The sequence below is a fragment of the Phyllobates terribilis genome, unplaced genomic scaffold, assembly GCF_046119375.1.
Source record: "Phyllobates terribilis strain yellow unplaced genomic scaffold, ASM4611937v1 Scaffold_70__1_contigs__length_7381418, whole genome shotgun sequence".
In the NCBI taxonomy this organism is placed as follows: Eukaryota; Metazoa; Chordata; class Amphibia; order Anura; family Dendrobatidae; genus Phyllobates; species Phyllobates terribilis.
The window spans coordinates 2,365,820-2,390,869 of NW_027362830.1; the positions used below are offsets into that span (position 1 = coordinate 2,365,820).

At 39.2% G+C, this 25,050-nt stretch overlaps 1 protein-coding gene across 2 annotated transcripts; it reads left to right on the forward strand.

The window, feature by feature from the left end:
• Positions 1-42: 42 nt before the first annotated feature.
• On the forward strand, positions 43-8,808 carry LOC141194400 (uncharacterized). 2 transcript variants are annotated; one of them, XM_073662305.1, is made up of 2 exons: positions 43-372; positions 5,631-8,808. In XM_073662305.1, the coding sequence occupies exon 2, from the start codon at positions 5,637-5,639 to the stop codon at positions 8,283-8,285; it is 2,649 nt and encodes an 882-aa protein (XP_073518406.1). In that variant the 5' UTR covers positions 43-372; positions 5,631-5,636; the 3' UTR covers positions 8,286-8,808. The 2 variants fall into 2 exon arrangements, with proteins under 2 accessions (XP_073518406.1, XP_073518407.1); XM_073662306.1 differs by having other exon boundaries at positions 5,635-8,808.
• Positions 8,809-25,050: the final 16,242 nt, after the last annotated feature.

Consider the following 25,050-nt stretch of genomic DNA (forward strand, 5'->3'; position numbering starts at 1 on the left):
GAATGAACATTAAATAAGCTTTTGTTTTATCCACACAATTCAAAGACTGATTTCCTTTTTATCCTCACTGTGCCCTTATCCAAGATAAGGAAGTGTTAAATTTTTCTAACATTAATGGCGAGCCATAGCCAGCTCTGATTTTTTTGAGTGGAATTCTTCCTCTAGTACAAACCGGGGGGAGGAGAAAGCTAAAAATATACTTGTACAAGTCTCAGGAATTCCACATTCACAAGGATCGGACGGAATCTACTGGACAGTGAGGAGTGAAGTTTGTCTCCAAAGCATACAACCACGTGGGGGTCAGCGGAGCACGGAAAAGTCACCATCCATTGACGGTTGGATCAATCCAGGAGAGGAAAAGCCATTCCATAGGTGAGAAATGGATTTTATTCATGAATATTCTAAGAAAAGTAACATACAGTTTAAGTTTGTTCATAGCCATACAGACGCACAATTGTGGTCTAGTTTATATACCCAATGTGAAGCAGAAAATCTTAGCATTGATAAAAGGTTTTTTTCTGTAAAAAAGTTACAGAGAAAGCTTCAAAATGTGATGCATATGGTCCGTGTGTACAATAATTTGGTTTTTGAAAAAACTGACACACAAGCACACAAAGCATGCATTATCACACAAGACATCAGTCATTCTGACAAACAGGTAGACACACAAGACATCAGTCATACTGACACACAAGACACTGACGGGGATTACTTTGATTGTCCAAATTGTTTGATTTTGGCAGGACATATTGAACAATTGGAGGATCAAATTGATACCAGGACAGAGTTATTGTCCAAATTACACCAAGACATAAAAAAGGTTTCTGTAAATACAAGATCAAATAGTAAAAGTGAAGATAGTGCCTCCACATCATTTATACCAGAGACACAAGATTTTGAAATTTCAGGGGAAGAATTACAGGGAGTTGAACTACAAAGGAAAAAGTTACATGACAGAGCAGCACGAATCAATCTTAAAATACACGATCAATTGATGAAAATTGTAAAAGACATCCCAAAGTACAATGAGAAGGTGGATGCTTTTGATAATGCAGACATTTTTGAATCTAATACAGATAAGTTCAATCTTAATGATGAACAAAAAAACAAGGCATTCAAAGTCTGGTTGCCTTCTCATATGGCCAAAAGGTTACAAGTCACGCCCAAACTTAATGATGGTAATGAATTAACACATAGTACAAAAGAAGACAGACTTAGACAATTGCTGGTATTTACCACAGGAGACACGCCCTCAGTTGACATTTTGAATCAATTGAGTGCGAGTATCCATGATGACCCATTTGCTTTTTTGGTCAAGTTTGAACAGGCCTATAGAATGGTGATGCCTGTTGGGTCTAATGAGGAATCAGCATCCATGATCAAATTATATGTATCAAAATTCAAGTACCTAGATCCTGTATCAGTGCAATTGGCTAGTGTTCTGGCATCATTGCAGGAGGCAACGGCTTTTATTGACAAAATTAGGAGATCCATGAAGCGGAATCAGGTCAAGGCAAAAATAGCTGTAGTTCATGAGGAAAAAGATAGACAACTGACATTAGATAGAACTCAACCAAGACTTAAATCCACTTTAACATCCAGGAATAGAGATTACACTGAGCATAGAGGTAAAAATATCACACAAAGGAACAATGTTCATTGTTATTTTTGTGGTATACCTGGACACTTGAAGTGGCAGTGCAGAAAATTCTTGAGAGCAGAATCAGAGGCAGGTACATCGGGGACAGGTAAGCTTGGAAGAGAAAACGGACTTATTCCAAAATCTTCCAACAGACCTTCTGCCCCTTCATTCAATTCTCTCACATCTCCTCGCACTGACACCACACAGACACAGTCACCATATGCTCCATTAATCAGACAGATCAGAGAGATGACAGTGAAGGAGTCAAATTGCAGGGACAGTGCTTGTAAAAGAGACACTGGTTTGCTCCCATCTCCATCTCTCTGACTAGCAAAGAACGCTCCCACACCCCATCCATTGGAATTTGTGACGAGAGTAACCTTAGATGATTGTGGCCGACCATTTGTCAAGGTGATTCTGGCAGAACAGAGTGCTGTGTTTCTGATTGATACCGGGGCACAATTAAGTGTTACCAACCTTAATTTGATGGTAAACCCAGAATCTCCAAGTTGTAATATCATAGGATTCAGCGGAAAAGGAAAAACAAAAGCAAAGCTTGTTTCTAATGTTATGTTGGAAATACCAGGTTCTTTCAAAACAGGAATTGACATTTGGCATTGTCGTGATTCTGAGAATATACTTGGCACAGATTTTATGCAGAGATTCGGATGGGTAATTGATCTAGGGAATCAAGTGATCTGGAAAGATTCTAATGGACGTAAACCTGTTGTCATTGACCCTAGTGAATATAGCCATGTTGGAAGTATTTGCTTGAATGATGTTGTGTCATCAGATCATTTGTGGCCTGAAACTGGTGGTGATGAGGTACTGACCGAAATTGTACAATGCTTTCCTTCTCTTTGGGCTCAGTTCAGAAATGAGGTGGGTACAATGAAGGATGTGATTGTGAATGTAGACGGACGAGACCCTCCTCCGCAGCGTCAGTATAAATTGCCTCCAGATTCAATTGATTCTATGTCTAAGATCATACAGGAATTGCTAGCTCAAGGTGTCATACGTAAGGCTAACTCTGTAAGTAACAATCCTTTATGGTGTGTATTGAAATCTGATGGTACATATCGAATGATATTGGATTTGCGGATGTTTAATAAACATACTCCTAACGTAGCTCCCATTGTTGCTGATACTCATGATATGATGGCAAGGCTAAATGCAAAGGCAAAATATTTCTCTGTGCTAGACATTAGTAATGGTTTTTTCAGTATACCTCTTGAAAAGAGTTGTCAGTACAAGTTTGCATTTACTTTCTTGGATGAGCAATATTTGTTTTGCAGGTTACCGCAAGGAGCACATTTGTCACCCAGTGTTTTTCATCAGGCGTTGGCAAAGGTATTATCCAGATTTTCTAGGCCTGATTGCATACTACAATATGTGGACGATATTCTGTTGTCTACTGAGGATAAGGAGTCACATGTTTCTCTTTTGGCAGAATTGTTTGAACTGTTGTATGACGCAGGGTTGAAATTGAACACTAAAAAGGTCAAATTGATGAAGACCGAGGTGAAATTTTTGGGAGTTTTACTGAGTCCAGGAAAAAGACAGCCATTGCAGGAGAGAATAGAGGCAATCGCATCACTTCCAATCCCAAACACACACAAGGCTTTGCGACATTTTTTAGGTCTTGTAAACTATTCTAGGGATTTCATTGAGAATTTTGCTGAAAAGGCAAGGCCTTTGTACGATCTTTTGAAAGGTGAAAATACTGATTATTTTGGTCCCTGGGGTGATGAACAACAAACCTCATTTGAACAAATGAAAATGAATTTACAGAATGCACCTGCTTTGTCCACAGTAGATCCTTCAGCTCCATTTGCTCTACAAGTTCACACATCAGAGACAGCGGTGTCGGCTGTTCTGTTACAATTGCAGGCAGAAGAGTGGAGAATTTTGGGCTATTTTTCTAAGCTTCTCTCACCTGTTGAAAGAGGTTTCGAAATTTGTGCGAGACATTTGGTAGGCGTCTACTTTGCAGTCAAAGCAACTGAACACATTGTTGGTTTTAACAAAATCATTCTGCAAACTCCTCATTCTACACTAAAACTTCTCTTTGAGAAAAATATGCCAGGTGTGTCACATCAGAGATTTGCCCATTGGTTACTGTCATTATCTCCCAATCAAACTTAGGTAGATTATAAGGCCAAATATGTTCTTCCTCAGTTGATGCAATATGAAGGGCAAACTCATGATTGTCTCCAGTCTTTTCAGGATCCAAGTCCATCACTCTTCAGACGGAAGGCAGAGGTAGCAGATGAAGCAGTTTTTGTAGATGGTTCCCGATTCTATTCAGATGGGCACTATTATACAGGATATGCCATTTTTTATCCCACAAGAGGACAGGTGGTAAAACACAAGTTACCGAGTCATTTTTCAGCTCAGAGGGCAGAGCTAGAAGCAGTAAAAATGGTGCTACAGCTGAATGAGGCTGACGATCAGTGTCCCATTGTGATCTACAGTGATAGCTCCTATGTTGTGAGATCACTGACAGATTATCTGCCAGTTTGGGAAAAAAGAGGCTATGTAGATTCTTCTAACAAGACTCTTGTACATAGCGACACACTGAAAACAATTTTTGAAATAGCTTCAAAAACCCCTAATGGTTTTGCTATTGTCAAAGTTCCTGCCCATAAAAAGTCTGATGATGAATTATCTGTCGGAAATGCAACCGCAGATATGTTAGCCAAAGAGGCAGCCCTGAGAGGAGAAGAAGTGTTTGAACCTGAACCTCTCAAGGTTTCAGCAGTTCAAAGAACAGACACGCATATCCCTTCTTTTGCGGAAGAGCAAGAAAAAGATACAACTCTTGTTGCTTCCCGGGTTGATCCAAAACCTCCCTTTGTTTGTGAAAACGGGGTTTTGTGTCATGACTTACACGGGGACTTGCGTCCTGTTGTACCAAAACATCTACAGGATGAGTTTACAAGATACAATCATGAAAGCTTGGGTCATTTGGGCCAACAGAAATTGTTAGGCATTCTCAGAGAGAAATTTTACTGGGAAAAGATGGAAGAGACTGTACAAAGTATTGTTCAATCATGTCTCATTTGTGCCCAAATTAATCCAAGACCAAAAGGACAGAAACCGCCACTACTGCGAATCGCACCTGCAGATGGTCCATGGTCTACATTACAAATTGACTACATTGGTCCATTACCATCAGGTAAAAATGGTCTCAGGTATGCATTGGTTGTAGTAGATGTTTTTTCTAAATGGGTTGAAATTTTACCTGTCAGGAAAGATGATGCTTTGTCTACAGCTAGAGCATTAGTTAATCATGTCTTTTGTACTTGGGGGATCCCAAGAATGATCACCTCTGATCGAGGAAGTCACTTCACAGGAAAGATCATGCGAGCAGTTTGTGCTATTCTAGGGGTGCAACAACAGTTTCATGTCCCCTATCATCCACAGTCTGCTGGTATTGTGGAAAGGATGAATAGAACAATAAAATCCAGAATTGCAAAAATGTTATTGGATAAAGGTAATACTTGGGTTGATGCAGTACCTTTTGTACTGTTGAGTGTTAGAGGAACAATTTCTTCTACAACTCAGTTTACACCCTTTGAACTAATGACAGGAAGAAAAATGCCATTGATTTTCCCACATGAACCATTTTTGTCCACACCTCAAAAAGATGCTGTTGCAAGGTCCAAATGGTTGCAATTGTTACAGGAAAACTTGAAAACCATTCTTCCACATGCTGCATCAAGAATGCAGAGGATGGAGCCACCATATGAATCTAAATAAAAAAAAAAGGGGCTCTAGTCATGATAAAAACTTTCAGGAAGAGTGGACCTTGGGAAAGTAACTGGGAAGGTCCCTTTGAAATAATCGATACCATGGGACGAGTTATGATCCTAGTGCAACCAGCATCTAACATGGTTAAAAATACCCGCAGACAACAAAAAGTGTGGGTACATGTTGATCAATGCAAATTGTACATTGCAAAATAATGATACTGCATTTCTTTTAGGAAGAAATGGATTCCAATAAGAGCTGGAATACGGAATACCATGTCCTTGATGGAAGGGATTCTACACCAATCCTTCAAGAAAAGAAAAAGTTTCCCAGGAAAAGCTACTACCTGATGGGAACCACATTTCTGCTACTTTGTACTATTTCAATTGTGATCTACGCAGAAGACATTTTTTATCATGGAACGAATCCTAGTGAAGTGAATGGACATATCAAAGGAACTTTACATTCACGGAAACCAAGAGGATCAAGTATACAAAATCTAATAGATGAAGACATACCGGATGATTCAGTAGATATTACTGGAAACATTTGCATGGGTTATGGTGTAGAATGCTGTATTGAACTACACTTCATACACGACACTAACATAATATTACATGCTGCCACAGGACCAAAGTCTAAATTTACACAGTTACAAGGAGATTATATACATAATAATAAGACAGGCACATGGGAATGCAATCCTACAGATGTGTTATACTGGAATATAGAGATAAGAGGTGAAGAGAAAGCTGTATGGTCGGGTGATATTACTAATGATATGCTCGTAAAAGGGACAGTTAGAACATCTGAAAGAGAGATTGTGTTAAAATCACAACTTTTTGGGAAAATTTTGGATCATTCATTACTTTCTATTACAGAAGGAGATGAGGATTGGGTAAAAACATGGAATTTCCAGATAACCAGAGAACCAGTACGCGTACAAGTATCTGTAGTTTTTACAGTAACAAATACTATCACTCCAGAAGTAAGGGTTGCACCACAAGCAGTACATAGTCAAGAAAATATGTCTCCTCTTTTATTAAAATGCAACACAAGGTTAGAGTTACCTCCCGAGTCTTTGTTAACATGGACCAGAAACAAATTATTTTTGGGAAGTTTTTCAAATGGTCCAACAAATGTTTTACATAGAAGTCAATACGGGAATGTGAGATGGTTGGATAAGAATTTTGTTTTTTCTCTAGAGAATCCATCTCCTAAGGATTCTGGACTTTACCAGTGTTGTGTTTTAACTAAAAATAATTACAAACAGTGCAAAGATGTAAATGTAAATGTTTGGTCAGCAGTAGATAATGTATGTACGCAGACAAGGTTTCAACCATCTACTCCTTTCCAAATCAATCAATTCCAATCTAAACCTCTATTAAGAGATGGAGTATTTATGACCATGATATGGACTTTCAATATGACTAACTGGAAAATATCTTCCAAATATCCCCAGTGTAAATTACATCTCATTAACATGGAGATGGGAATAGAACAATGGTTTGGGAAAAGAACTTCAACACAGGTTAGAAGTAAGAGGGGGATATTAGAAGGTATTTTGGGGGGATTAGGAACAGTGGGAAGTTTAATTAATACTATGGACATTCATACACTTAAATCAGATTTGGAAAATATTGGGTATGTTGGAGGTAAAGGAGTAAAAATTCAGAAAAGTTTGAATCAACTCCTTGAAAAGATGGTTTTGAACACGGCTGCTGTGCTGGGATCTCCAGTGTCACATCTACAAGATGCTACTTTAGCTCTAGTAAAAAGTGAACAGGAATCCCAAGTGGCCAGAGCATGTCTAGAAGTTCAGATTGAATATTCCACCAATCTGAAAATGATTGCACAAGCATTGCAAAGTGGAATTACACCTTTAGGAATAATGAGAAATTTGCCTACAGAATATAATTTTGCATTAAATCATACAGATTTGTGGGTAAATAAGTGGTTAGGATGTGAACAGAACATTTGTATAGGAACATCACTAATCCCAATATCGGGAAGAGAAGAAACCATGGTTCCTATAACTGTTCTGGGCATTCCTGTTAGTAATACACAATTATTATATTATCAATTACAGTACACAGATTTTGCATTTGATGGTACAAACACTGAACAATTAGACATTTCTTCATGCTTACATTTTGTTTCTAAGGTAATGTGTCTACCTGGACAGGATAAAGTCATTTCCCATTCATGTTTTCACAATCATACCTCATGTCACGCTAGGGTTGAGAATGTGCGGACATTACATGATTTGGTGACTCCAATAAGTTCAAACAAAATTTGTTTCCAAGTTATGTCCGAAAAAGAAGTTGTTTCTGCATTCTTCTCCTCTTGTGTACATGCTGAAAATCTGACAATAGGCTTATATTGTATAGAAGGAGGTGTAAAAACTATCTCCAAGAAGGAAGGAAGTATTAACATTACGTCAATAGGGACAAGAAATCTGAAAATCCTTCCGATACAGTTCAATTTGTCTCAAATAAATAATTTCCCATGGGATATGTGGACAAATGAGATAAAGAAAGACAAAGGTTTGTTAAATTTATTAACAAAACAACTAAAAGAAGCTGAAATTGTATTCAGACATGAACAAGGTCGTTTAAATGATATTGAACATGAGTGGACAAGTATGTCAGGCTCATCTTGGTGGAAAAATTTAGGAAAATCAGTTACTAGTTGGTCACAGTCTTCAGCGAAAATGGTAGCAGGAAATATATTAACAAATCCAATAATAATATTATTTATTTTGATATTTTTATGCATATTTTATCAGATTTTAATAACCTATAAAATTAAGAAGATATATAAAAAGATAAAGACAGAAATGAAAAAGGAGGATGATATTTTAAGAGAAATGCTAAAAAGAAATAATTAACTTTTTGAGTGAATTTTTAATTTAATTTAGAAGTTTTTGGGAACTCAGATGATGTTCAATACAGGTGTCAATACAAGGTGTTCAGAATAAAGAATGAATGTGATACGAATGGTGAGAGAATGAGTTTAGGATTGATTATGATATTTCTTAAATCATAATCAGGGGGGACTGTAAAATATTAATCTCTTATGATAAAAAATATTACATATAAGCTCTCAGAAGTTTTGGGTAGTTTCAGAGCGTGACAGAGGTTATTCTGAGAAACTTGGCAGGCGCACCTGTTCTGTACATCAAATCTATAGGACTCGTTGTCAACATGGGTTATTTGGAGATAACTAATGATGAAAAGTCCTTAGCCATATGTTTGAAATATGCCAACATGAAGTAATGGTACACAGTCGAAAATACATACTCTATTATAGGTATAGAAGTTACTGCCATATCAGCAAACCACCATATTGGGTTATGTAACTGTAAAAATAATCTTCAATGTATGTCTATGAGGCAAGATGGTATATAAGGAGAGGCATCAGTATGGTGGGTAGATTCTCATACCTTGAGGTCTCCACCACGGACCATCACATACTGCCAAAACTGGATACGTAAGAACTTATAATTGTCTCTATTAACCTGATACTTCTTTTGTTGTGTGCTATGAACTATTATTTTCTTTCTATTTTTTTGTAATCACCTTTTTGAATGAACATTAAATAAGCTTTTGTTTTATCCACACAATTCAAAGACTGATTTCCTTTTTATCCTCACTGTGCACTTATCCAAGATAAGGAAGTGTTAAATTTTTCTAACAATGGACTATGGGCTGTGCATTATACTACATGCATGGACTATGGGCTGTGCATTATACTACATGTATGAGTATGGGTTGTGCATTATACTACATGTATGAGTATGGGCTGTGCATTATACTACATGTATGACTGTGGGCTGTGCATTATACTACATGTATGAGTATGGGCTGTGCATTATACTACATGTACGGACTATGGGCTGTGCATTATACTACATGTATGACTGTGGGCTGTGCATTATACTACATGTACGGACTATGGGCTGTGCATTATACTACATGTACGGACTATGGGCTGTGCATTATACTACATGTATGGACTATGGGCTGTGCATTATACTACATGTATGGACTATGGGCTGTGCATTATACTACATGTATGGACTATGGGCTGTGCATTATACTACATGTAAGAGTGTGGGCTGTGCATTATACTACATGTATGAGTATGGGCTGTGCATTATACTACATGTATGAGTATGGGCTGTGCATTATACTACATGTATGAGTATGGGCTATGCATTATACTACATAGATGACTATGGGCTGTGCATCATACTACATGTATGACTATGGGCTGTGCATTATACTACATGTATGAGTATGGGCTGTGCATTATACTACATGTATGAGTATGGGTTGTGCATTATACTACATGTATGAGTATGGGCTGTGCATTATACTACATGTATGACTGTGGGCTGTGCATTATACTACATGTATGAGTATGGGCTGTGCATTATACTACATGTACGGACTATGGGCTGTGCATTATACTACATGTATGACTGTGGGCTGTGCATTATACTACATGTAAGAGTGTGGGCTGTGCATTATACTACATGTAAGAGTGTGGGCTGTGCATTATACTACATGTATGAGTATGGGCTGTGCATTATACTACATGTAAGAGTGTGGGCTGTGCATTATACTACATGTATGAGTATGGGCTGTGCATTATACTACATGTAAGAGTGTGGACTGTGCATTATACTACATGTATGAGTATGGGCTGTGCATTATACTACATGTATGAGTATGGGCTGTGCATTATACTACATGTATGGACTATGGGCTGTGCATTATACTACATGTATGACTATGGGCTGTGTATTATACTACATGGATGACTATGGGCTGTGCATTATACTACATGTATGACTATGGGTTGTGCATTATACTACATGTATGAGTATGGGCTGTGCATTATACTACATGTAAGAGTGTGGGCTGTGCATTATACTACATGTATGGACTATGGGCTGTGCATTATACTACATGTAAGAGTGTGGGCTGTGCATTATACTACATGTATGGACTATGGGCTGTGCATTATACTACATGTAAGAGTGTGGGCTGTGCATTATACTACATGTATAGACTATGGGCTGTGCATTATACTACATGTATGGACTATGGGCTGTGCATTATACTACATGTAAGAGTGTGGGCGGTGCATTATACTACATGTATGGACTATGGGCTGTGCATTATACTACATGTAAGAGTGTGGGCTGTGCATTATACTACATGTAAGAGTGTGGGTTGTGCATTATACTACATGTATGGACCATGGGCTGTGCATTATACTACATGTATGACTATGGGTCGTGCATTATACTACATGTATGAGTATGGGCTGTACATTATACTACATGTAAGAGTGTGGGCTGTGCATTATACTACATGTATGGACTATGGGCTGTGCATTATACTACATGTAAGAGTGTGGGTTGTGCATTATACTACATGTATGGACCATGGGCTGTGCATTATACTACATGTATGACTATGGGTTGTGCATTATACTACATGTATGAGTATGGGCTGTGCATTATACTACATGTAAGAGTGTGGGCTGTGCATTATACTACATGTATGGACTATGGGCTGTGCATTATACTACATGTATGACTATGGGCTGTGCATTATACTACATGTATGACTATGGGCTGTGCATTATACTACATGTATGACTATGGGCTGTGCATTATACTACATGTATGGACTATGGGCTGTGCATTATACTACATGTATGAGTATGGGCGGTGCATTATACTACATGTATGGATCATGGGCTGTGCATTATACTACATGTACGGACTATGGGCTGTGCATTATACTACATGTATGGACTATGGGCTGTGCATTATACTACATGTATGACTGTGGGCTGTGCATTATACTACATGTATGAGTATGGGCTGTGCATTATACTACATGTACGGACTATGGGCTGTGCATTATACTACATGTATGACTGTGGGCTGTGCATTATACTACATGTATGAGTATGGGCTGTGCATTATACTACATGTACGGACTATGGGCTGTGCATTATACTACATGTATGACTGTGGGCTGTGCATTATACTACATGTACGGACTATGGGCTGTGCATTATACTACATGTACGGACTATGGGCTGTGCATTATACTACATGTATGGACTATGGGCTGTGCATCATACTACATGTATGGACTATGGGCTGTGCATTATACTACATGTATGGACTATGGGCTGTGCATTATACTACATGTAAGAGTGTGGGCTGTGCATTATACTACATGTATGAGTATGGGCTGTGCATTATACTACATGTATGAGTATGGGCTGTGCATTATACTACATGTATGAGTATGGGCTGTGCATTATACTACATGTATGACTATGGGCTGTGCATTATAATACATGTATGACTATGGGCTGTGCATTATAATACATGTATGAGTATGGGCTGTGCATTATACTACATAGATGACTATGGGCTGTGCATCATACTACATGTATGACTATGGGCTGTGCATTATACTACATGTACGGACTATGGGCTGTGCATTATACTACATGTATGACTGTGGGCTGTGCATTATACTACATGTAAGAGTGTGGGCTGTGCATTATACTACATGTAAGAGTGTGGGCTGTGCATTATACTACATGTATGAGTATGGGCTGTGCATTATACTACATGTAAGAGTGTGGGCTGTGCATTATACTACATGTATGAGTATGGGCTGTGCATTATACTACATGTAAGAGTGTGGACTGTGCATTATACTACATGTATGAGTATGGGCTGTGCATTATACTACATGTATGAGTATGGGCTGTGCATTATACTACATGTATGGACTATGGGCTGTGCATTATACTACATGTATGACTATGGGCTGTGTATTATACTACATGGATGACTATGGGCTGTGCATTATACTACATGTATGACTATGGGTTGTGCATTATACTACATGTATGAGTATGGGCTGTGCATTATACTACATGTAAGAGTGTGGGCTGTGCATTATACTACATGTAAGAGTGTGGGCTGTGCATTATACTACATGTATGGACTATGGGCTGTGCATTATACTACATGTAAGAGTGTGGGCTGTGCATTATACTACATGTATGGACTATGGGCTGTGCATTATACTACATGTAAGAGTGTGGGCTGTGCATTATACTACATGTATAGACTATGGGCTGTGCATTATACTACATGTATGGACTATGGGCTGTGCATTATACTACATGTAAGAGTGTGGGTTGTGCATTATACTACATGTATGGACCATGGGCTGTGCATTATACTACATGTATGACTATGGGTCGTGCATTATACTACATGTATGAGTATGGGCTGTACATTATACTACATGTAAGAGTGTGGGCTGTGCATTATACTACATGTATGGACTATGGGCTGTGCATTATACTACATGTAAGAGTGTGGGTTGTGCATTATACTACATGTATGGACCATGGGCTGTGCATTATACTACATGTATGACTATGGGTTGTGCATTATACTACATGTATGAGTATGGGCTGTGCATTATACTACATGTAAGAGTGTGGGCTGTGCATTATACTACATGTATGGACTATGGGCTGTGCATTATACTACATGTATGACTATGGGCTGTGCATTATACTACATGTATGACTATGGGCTGTGCATTATACTACATGTATGACTATGGGCTGTGCATTATACTACATGTATGGACTATGGGCTGTGCATTATACTACATGTATGAGTATGGGCTGTGCATTATACTACATGTATGGACCATGGGCTGTGCATTATACTACATGTATGGGCTATGGGCTGTGCATTATACTACAGGGATGACTATGGGCTGTGCATTATACTACATGGATGGACTATGGGCTGTGCATTATACTACATGGATGGACTATGGGCTGTGCATTATACTACATGTATGAGTGTGGGCTGTGCATTATACTACATGTAAGAGTATGGGCTGTGCATTATACTACATGTATGAGTATGGGCTGTGTATTATACTACATGTATGAGTATGGGCTGTGCATTATACTACATGTATGAGTATGGGCTGTGCATTATACTACATGTATGAGTATGGGCTGTGCATTATACTACATGTATGAGTATGGGCTGTGCATTATACTACATGTATGGACTATGGGCTGTGCATTATACTACATGTATGACTATGGGCTGTGCATTATACTACATGTATGAGTATGGGCTGTGTATTATACTACATGTATGAGTGTGGGCTGTGCATTATACTACATGGATGACTGTGGGCTGTGCATTATACTACATGTAAGACTGTGGGCTGTGCATTATACTACATGTAAGAGTGTGGGCTGTGCATTATACTACATGTATGGACCATGGGCTGTGCATTATACTACATGTATGAGTGTGGGCTGTGCATTATACTACATGTAAGAGTGTGGGCTGTGCATTATACTAGATGTAAGAGTGTGGGCTGTGCATTATACTACATGGATGAGTATGGGCTGTGCATTATACTACATGTATGAGTATGGGCTGTGCATTATACTACATGTATGGACTATGGGCTGTGCATTATACTACATGGATGACTGTGGGCTGGGCATTATACTACATGGATGACTATGGGCTGTGCATTATACTACATGTAATACTGTGGGCTGTGCATTATACTACATGTAAGAGTGTGGGCTGTGCATTATACTACATGTATGGACCATGGGCTGTGCATTATACTACATGGATGACTGTGGGCTGTGCATTATACTACATGTAAGAGTGTGGGCTGTGCATTATACTACATGTATGAGTATGGGCTGTGCATTATACTACATGTATGACTATGGGCTGTGCATTATACTACATGTATGGACTATGGGCTGTGCATTATACTACATGTATGAGTATGGGCTGTGCATTACACTACATGTAAGAGTGTGGGCTGTGCATTATACTACATGGGTGACTATGGGCTGTGCATTATACTACATGTATGAGTATGGGCTGTGCATTATACTACATGTATGAGTATGGGCTGTGCATTATACTACATGTATGAGTATGGGCTGTGCATTATACTACATAGATGACTGTGGGCTGTGCATTATACTACATGTATGACTATGGGCTGTGCATTATACTAGATGTAAGAGTGTGGGCTGTGCATTATACTACATGTATGAATATGGGCTGTGCATTATACTACATGTATGAGTGTGGGCTTTGCATTATACTACATGTATGACTATGGGCTGTGCATTATACTACATGTATGGACTATGGGCTGTGCATTATACTACATGTATGGACTATGGGCTGTGCATTATACTACATGTATGGACTATGGGCTGTGCATTATACTACATGTATGGACTATGGGCTGTGCATTATACTACATGTATGAGTATGGGCTGTGCATTATACTACATGTATGAGTATGGGCTGTGCATTATACTACATGTATGACTATGGGCTGTGCATTATAATACATGTATGAGTATGGGCTGTGCATTATACTACATAGATGACTATGGGCTGTGCATTATACTACATGTATGACTATGGGCTGTGCATTATACTACATGTACGGACTATGGGCTGTGCATTATACTACATGTATGACTGTGGGCTGTGCATTATACTACATGTATGAGTATGGGCTGTGCATTATACTAGATGTAAGAGTGTGGGCTGTGCATTATACTACATGTATGACTATGGGCTGTGCATTATACTACATGTACGGACTATGGGCTGTGCATTATACTACATGTATGACTGTGGGCTGTGCATTATACTACATGTATGAGTATGGGCTGTGCATTATACTACATGTACGGACTATGGGCTGTGCATTATACTACATGTATGACTGTGGGCTGTGCATTATACTACATGTACGGACTATGGGCTGTGCATTATACTACATGTACGGACTATGGGCTGTGCATTATACTACATGTATGGACTATGGGCTGTGCATTATACTACATGTATGAGTGTGGGCTGTGCATTATGCTACATGTATGACTATGGGCTGTGCATTATACTACATGTATGGACTATGGGCTGTGCATTATACTACATGTATGGACTATGGGCTGTGCATTATACTACATGTATGGACTATGGGCTGTGCATTATACTACATGTACGGACTATGGGCTGTGCATTATACTACATGTATGACTGTGGGCTGTGCATTATACTACATGTATGAGTATGGGCTGTGCATTATACTACATGTACGGACTATGGGCTGTGCATTATACTACATGTATGACTGTGGGCTGTGCATTATACTACATGTACGGACTATGGGCTGTGCATTATACTACATGTACGGACTATGGGCTGTGCATTATACTACATGTATGGACTATGGGCTGTGCATTATACTACATGTATGAGTGTGGGCTGTGCATTATGCTACATGTATGACTATGGGCTGTGCATTATACTACATGTATGGACTATGGGCTGTGCATTATACTACATGTATGGACTATGGGCTGTGCATTATACTACATGTAAGAGTATGGGCTGTGCATTATACTACATGTATGAGTATGGGCTGTGCATTATACTACATGTATGACTATGGGCTGTGCATTATAATACATGTATGAGTATGGGCTGTGCATTATACTACATGTATGAGTATGGGCTGTGCATTATACTACATGTATGACTATGGGCTGTGCATTATAATACATGTATGAGTATGGGCTGTGCATTATACTACATGTATGAGTATGGGCTGTGCATTATACTACATGTATGACTATGGGCTGTGCATTATACTACATGTATGAGTATGGGCTGTGCATTATACTACATGTATGAGTATGGGCTGTGCATTATACTACATGTATGACTATGGGCTGTGCATTATAATACATGTATGAGTATGGGCTGTGCATTATACTACATAGATGACTATGGGCTGTGCATCATACTACATGTATGACTATGGGCTGTGCATTATACTACATGTACGGACTATGGGCTGTGCATTATACTACATGTATGACTGTGGGCTGTGCATTATACTACATGTAAGAGTATGGGCTGTGCATTATACTACATGTAAGAGTGTGGGCTGTGCATTATACTACATGTAAGAGTGTGGGCTGTGCATTATACTACATGTAAGTGTGGGCTGTGCATTATACTACATGTATGAGTATGGGCTGTGCATTATACTACATGTATGAGTATGGGCTGTGCATTATACTACATGTATGGACTATGGGCTGTGCATTATACTACATGTATGACTATGGGCTGTGTATTATACTACATGGATGACTATGGGCTGTGCATTATACTACATGTATGACTATAGGGTTGTGCATTATACTACATGTATGAGTGTGGGCTGTGCATTATACTACATGTAAGAGTGTGGGATGTGCATTATACTACATGTAAGAGTGTGGGCTGTGCATTATACTACATGTATGGACTATGGGCTGTGCATTATACTACATGTAAGAGTGTGGGCTGTGCATTATACTACATGTAAGAGTGTGGGATGTGCATTATACTACATGTAAGAGTGTGGGCTGTGCATTATAATACATGTATGGACTATGGGCTGTGCATTATACTACATGTAAGAGTGTGGGCTGTGCATTATACTACATGTATAGACTATGGGCTGTGCATTATACTACATGTATGGACTATGGGCTGTGCATTATACTACATGTAAGAGTGTGGGCGGTGCATTATACTACATGTATAGACTATGGGCTGTGCATTATACTACATGTATGGACTATGGGCTGTGCATTATACTACATGTAAGAGTGTGGGTTGTGCATTATACTACATGTATGGACCATGGGCTGTGCATTATACTACATGTATGACTATGGGTCGTGCATTATACTACATGTATGAGTATGGGCTGTACATTATACTACATGTAAGAGTGTGGGCTGTGCATTATACTACATGTATGGACTATGGGCTGTGCATTATACTACATGTATGGACTATGGGCTGTGCATTATACTACATGTAAGAGTGTGGGTTGTGCATTATACTACATGTATGGACCATGGGCTGTGCATTATACTACATGTATGACTATGGGTTGTGCATTATACTACATGTATGAGTATGGGCTGTGCATTATACTACATGTAAGAGTGTGGGCTGTGCATTATACTACATGTAAGAGTGTGGGCTGTGCATTATACTACATGTATGGACTATGGGCTGTGCATTATACTACATGTATGACTATGGGCTGTGCATTATACTACATGTATGACTATGGGCTGTGCATTATACTACATGTATGACTATGGGCTGTGCATTATACTACATGTATGGACTATGGGCTGTGCATTATACTACATGTGTGGACTATGGGCTGTGCATTATACTACATGTATGGACTATGGGCTGTGCATTATACTACATGTATGAGTATGGGCTGTGCATTATACTACATGTATGGACTATGGGCTGTGCATTATACTACATGTATGGACTATGGGCTGTGCATTATACTACATGTATGACTATGGGCTGTGCATTATACTACATGTATGACTATGGGCTGTGCATTATCCTACATGTATGGACTATGGGCTGTGCATTATACTACATGTATGAGTATGGGCTGTGCATTATACTACATGTATGGACCATGGGCTGTGCATTATACTACATGTATGGACTATGGGCTGTGCATTATACTACATGTATGACTATGGGCTGTGCATTATACTACATGTATGGACTATGGGCTGTGCATTATACTACATGTATGAGTATGGGCTGTGCATTATACTACATGTATGGACTATGGGCTGTGCATTATACTACATGTATGACTATGGGCTGTGCATTATACTACATGTATGGACCATGGGCTGTGCATTATACTACATGTATGGACTATGGGCTGTGCATTATACTACATGTAAGAGTGTGGGATGTGCATTATACTACATGTATGACTATGGGCTGTGCATTATACTACATGTACGGACTATGGGCTGTGCATTATACTACATGTATGGACTATGGGCTATGCATTATACTACATGTATGGACTATGGGCTGTGCATTATACTACATGTAAGAGTGTGGGCTGTGCATTATACTACATGTATGAGTATGGGCTGTGCATTATACTACATGTATGACTATGGGCTGTGCATTATAATACATATATGAGTATGGGCTGTGCATTATACTACATAGATGACTATGGGCTGTGCATTATACTACATGTATGACTATGGGCTGTGCATTATACTACATGTACGGACTATGGGTTGTGCATTATACTACATGTATGACTGTGGGCTGTGCATTATACTACATGTAAGAGTGTGGGCTGTGCATTATACTACATGTAAGAGTGTGGGCTGTGCATTATACTACATGTAAGAGTGTGGGCTGTGCATTATACTACATGTATGAGTATGAGCTATGCATTATACTACATGTATGAGTATGGGCTGTGTATTATACTACTACATGTAAGAGTGTGGGCTGTGCATTATACTACATGTATGAGTATGAGCTGTGCATTATACTACATGTATGGACTATGGGCTGTGCATTATACTACATGTATGACTATGGGCTGTGCATTATACTACATGGATGACTATGGGCTGTGCATTATACTACATGTAAGAGTGTGGACTGTGCATTATACTACATGTATGAGTATGGGCTGTGCATTATACTACATGTATGAGTATGGGCTGTGTATTATACTACTACATGTAAGAGTGTGGGCTGTGCATTATACTACATGTATGAGTATGAGCTGTGCATTATACTACATGTATGGACTATGGGCTGTGCATTATACTACATGTATGACTATGGGCTGTGCATTATACTACATGGATGACTATGGGCTGTGCATTATACTACATGTATGAGTATGGGCTGTGCATTATACTACATGTAAGAGTGTGGGATGTGCATTATACTACATGTAAGAGTGTGGGCTGTGCATTATACTACATGTATGGACTATGGGCTGTGCATTATACTACATGTAAGAGTGTGGGCTGTGCATTATACTACATGTATAGACTATGGGCTGTGCATTATACTACATGTATGGACTATGGGCTGTGCATTATACTACATGTAAGAGTGTGGGCGGTGCATAATACTACATGTATGGACCATGGGCTGTGCATTATACTACATGTATGGACTATGGGCTGTGCATTATACCACATGTAAGAGTGTGGGTTGTGCATTATACTACATGTATGGACCATGGGCTGTGCATTATACTACATGTATGACTATGGGTTGTGCATTATACTACATGTACGAGTATGGGCTGTACATTATACTACATGTAAGAGTGTGGGCTGTGCATTATACTACATGTATGGACTATGGGCTGTGCATTATACTACATGTAAGAGTGTGGGCTGTGCATTATACTACATGTAAGAGTGTGGGCTGTGCATTATACTACATGTATGGACTATGGGCTGTGCATTATACTACATGTATGACTATGGGCTGTGCATTATACTACATGTATGACTATGGGCTGTGCATTATACTACATGTATGACTATGGGCTGTGCATTATACTACATGTATGACTATGGGCTGTGCATTATACTACATGTATGACTATGGGCTGTGCATTATACTACATGTATGGACTATGGGCTATGCATTATACTACATGTATGAGTATGGGCTGTGCATTATACTACATGTATGGACTATGGGCTGTGCATTATAATACATGTATGAGTATGGGCTGTGCATTATACTACATGTATGGACTATGGGCTGTGCATTATACTACATGTAAGAGTGTGAGCTGTGCATTATACTACATGTAAGAGTGTGGGATGTGCATTATACTACATGTATGGACCATGGGCTGTGCATTATACTACATGTATGACTATGGGTTGAGCATTATACTACATGTATGAGTATGGGCTGTACATTATACTACATGTATGAGTATGGGCTGTGCATTATACTACATGTATGAGTATGGGCTGTGCATTATACTACTACATGTAAGAGTGTGGGCTGTGCATTATACTACATGGATGACTATGGGCTGTGCATTATACTACATGTAAGAGTGTGGGCTGTGCATTATACTACATGGATGATTATGGGCTGTGCATTATACTACTACATGTAAGAGTGTGGGCTGTGCATTATACTACATGTAAGAGTGTGGGATGTGCCTTATACTACATGTAAGAGTGTGGGCTGTGCATTATACTACATGTATGGACTATGGGCTGTGCATTATACTACATGTAAGAGTGTGGGTTGTGCATTATACTACATGTATGACTGTGGGCTGTGCATTATACTACATGTAAGAGTGTGGGCTGTGCATTATACTACATGTAAGAGTGTGGGTTGTGCATTATACTACATGTATGACTGTGGGCTGTGCATTATACTACATGTATGGACCATGGGCTGTGCATTATACTACATGTATGGACCATGGGCTGTGCATTATACTACATGTATGGACCATGGGCTGTGCATTATACTACATGTATGGACCATGGGCTGTGCATTATACTACATGTATGGACCATGGGCTGTGCATTATACTACATGTATGGACTATGGGCTGTGCATTATACTACATGTATGGACTATGGGCTGTGCATTATACTACTACATGTAAGAGTGTGGGCTGTGCATTATACTACATGTATGAGTATGAGCTGTGCATTATACTACATGTATGGACTATGGGCTGTGCATTATACTACATGTATGACTATGGGCTGTGCATTATACTACATGGATGACTATGGGCTGTGCATTATACTACATGTAAGAGTGTGGACTGTGCATTATACTACATGTATGAGTATGGGCTGTGCATTATACTACATGTATGAGTATGGGCTGTGTATTATACTACTACATGTAAGAGTGTGGGCTGTGCATTATACTACATGTATGAGTATGAGCTGTGCATTATACTACATGTATGGACTATGGGCTGTGCATTATACTACATGTATGACTATGGGCTGTGCATTATACTACATGGATGACTATGGGCTGTGCATTATACTACATGTATGAGTATGGGCTGTGCATTATACTACATGTAAGAGTGTGGGATGTGCATTATACTACATGTAAGAGTGTGGGCTGTGCATTATACTACATGTATGGACTATGGGCTGTGCATTATACTACATGTAAGAGTGTGGGCTGTGCATTATACTACATGTATAGACTATGGGCTGTGCATTATACTACATGTATGGACTATGGGCTGTGCATTATACTACATGTAAGAGTGTGGGCGGTGCATAATACTACATGTATGGACCATGGGCTGTGCATTATACTACATGTATGGACTATGGGCTGTGCATTATACCACATGTAAGAGTGTGGGTTGTGCATTATACTACATGTATGGACCATGGGCTGTGCATTATACTACATGTATGACTATGGGTTGTGCATTATACTACATGTACGAGTATGGGCTGTACATTATACTACATGTAAGAGTGTGGGCTGTGCATTATACTACATGTATGGACTATGGGCTGTGCATTATACTACATGTATGACTATGGGCTGTGCATTATACTACATGTATGACTATGGGCTGTGCATTATACTACATGTATGACTATGGGCTGTGCATTATACTACATGTATGGACTATGGGCTATGCATTATACTACATGTATGAGTATGGGCTGTGCATTATACTACATGTATGGACTATGGGCTGTGCATTATAATACATGTATGAGTATGGGCTGTGCATTATACTACATGTATGGACTATGGGCTGTGCATTATACTACATGTAAGAGTGTGAGCTGTGCATTATACTACATGTAAGAGTGTGGGATGTGCATTATACTACATGTATGGACCATGGGCTGTGCATTATACTACATGTATGACTATGGGTTGAGCATTATACTACATGTATGAGTATGGGCTGTACATTATACTACATGTATGAGTATGGGCTGTGCATTATACTACATGTATGAGTATGGGCTGTGCATTATACTACTACATGTAAGAGTGTGGGCTGTGCATTATACTACATGGATGACTATGGGCTGTGCATTATACTACATGTAAGAGTGTGGGCTGTGCATTATACTACATGGATGATTATGGGCTGTGCATTATACTACTACATGTAAGAGTGTGGGCTGTGCATTATACTACATGTAAGAGTGTGGGATGTGCCTTATACTACATGTAAGAGTGTGGGCTGTGCATTATACTACATGTATGGACTATGGGCTGTGCATTATACTACATGTAAGAGTGTGGGTTGTGCATTATACTACATGTATGACTGTGGGCTGTGCATTATACTACATGTAAGAGTGTGGGCTGTGCATTATACTACATGTAAGAGTGTGGGTTGTGCATTATACTACATGTATGACTGTGGGCTGTGCATTATACTACATGTATGGACCATGGGCTGTGCATTATACTACATGTATGGACCATGGGCTGTGCATTATACTACATGTATGGACCATGGGCTGTGCATTATACTACATGTATGGACCATGGGCTGTGCATTATACTACATGTATGGACCATGGGCTGTGCATTATACTACATGTATGGACTATGGGCTGTGCATTATACTACATGTATGGACTATGGGCTGTGCATTATACTACATGTATGGACTATGGGCTGTGCATTATACTACATGTATGACTATGGGTTGTGCATTATACTACATGTATGAGTATGGGCTGTGCATTATACTACATGTATGGACCATGGGCTGTGCATTATACTACATGTATGAGTGTGGGCTGTGCATTATACTACATGTATGACTATGGGTTGTGCATTATACTACATGTATGAGTATGGGCTGTGCATTATACTACATGTATGACTATGGGCTGTGCATTATACTACATGTATGGACTATGGGCTGTGCATTATACTACATGTATGGACTATGGGCTGTGCATTATACTACATGTATGGACTATGGGCTGTGCATTATACTACATGTAAGAGTGTGGGCTGTGCATTATACTACATGTATGACTATGGGCTGTGCATTATACTACATGTATGACTATGGGCTGTGCATTATACTACATGTACGGACTATGGGCTGTGCATTATACTACATGGATGACTATGGGCTGTGCATTATACTACATGTAATACTGTGGGCTGTGCATTATACTACATGTATGAGTATGGGCTGTGCATTATACTACATGTACGGACTATGGGCTGTGCATTATACTACATGTATGACTGTGGGCTGTGCATTATACTACATGTACGGACTATGGGCTGTGCATTATACTACATGTATGGACTATGGGCTGTGCATTATACTACATGTATGAGTGTGGGCTGTGCATTATGCTACATGTATGACTATGGGCTGTGCATTATACTACATGTATGGACTATGGGCTGTGCATTATACTACATGTATGGACTATGGGCTGTGCATTATACTACATGTATGGACTATGGGCTGTGCATTATACTACATGTAAGAGTGTGGGCTGTGCATTATACTACATGTATGAGTATGGGCTGTGCATTATACTACATGTATGAGTATGGGCTGTGCATTATACTACATGTATGACTATGGGCTGTGCATTATAATACATGTATGAGTATGGGCTGTGCATTATACTACATAGATGACTATGGGCTGTGCATCATACTACATGTATGACTATGGGCTGTGCATTATACTACATGTACGGACTATGGGCTGTGCATTATACTACATGTATGACTGTGGGCTGTGCATTATACTACATGTAAGAGTGTGGGCTGTGCATTATACTACATGTAAGAGTGTGGGCTGTGCATTATACTACATGTAAGAGTGTGGGCTGTGCATTATACTACATGTATGAGTATGGGCTGTGCATTATACTACATGTAAGAGTGTGGACTGTGCATTATACTACATGTATGAGTATGGGCTGTGCATTATACTACATGTATGACTATGGGCTGTGTATTATACTACATGGATGACTATGGGCTGTGCATTATACTACATGTATGACTATGGGTTGTGCATTATACTACATGTATGAGTATGGGCTGTGCATTATACTACATGTAAGAGTGTGGGCTGTGCATTATACTACATGTAAGAGTGTGGGCTGTGCATTATACTACATGTATGGACTATGGGCTGTGCATTATACTACATGTAAGAGTGTGGGCTGTGCATTATACTACATGTATAGACTATGGGCTGTGCATTATACTACATGTATGGACTATGGGCTGTGCATTATACTACATGTAAGAGTGTGGGCGGTGCATTATACTACATGTATGGACCATGGGCTGTGCATTATACTACATGTATGGACTATGGGCTGTGCATTATACTACATGTAAGAGTGTGGGTTGTGCATTATACTACATGTATGGACCATGGGCTGTGCATTATACTACATGTATGACTATGGGCTGTGCATTATACTACATGTATGAGTATGGGCTGTACATTATACTACATGTAAGAGTGTGGGCTGTGCATTATACTACATGTATGGACTATGGGCTGTGCATTATACTACATGTATGAGTATGGGCTGTGCATTATACTACATGTAAGAGTGTGGGCTGTGCATTATAC

Excerpts from the sequence above, each read along its gene's own strand:
- LOC141194400 (XM_073662305.1), top strand. The coding sequence starts at position 5,637 with ATGGATTCCAATAAGAGCTGGAATACGGAATACCATGTCCTTGATGGA.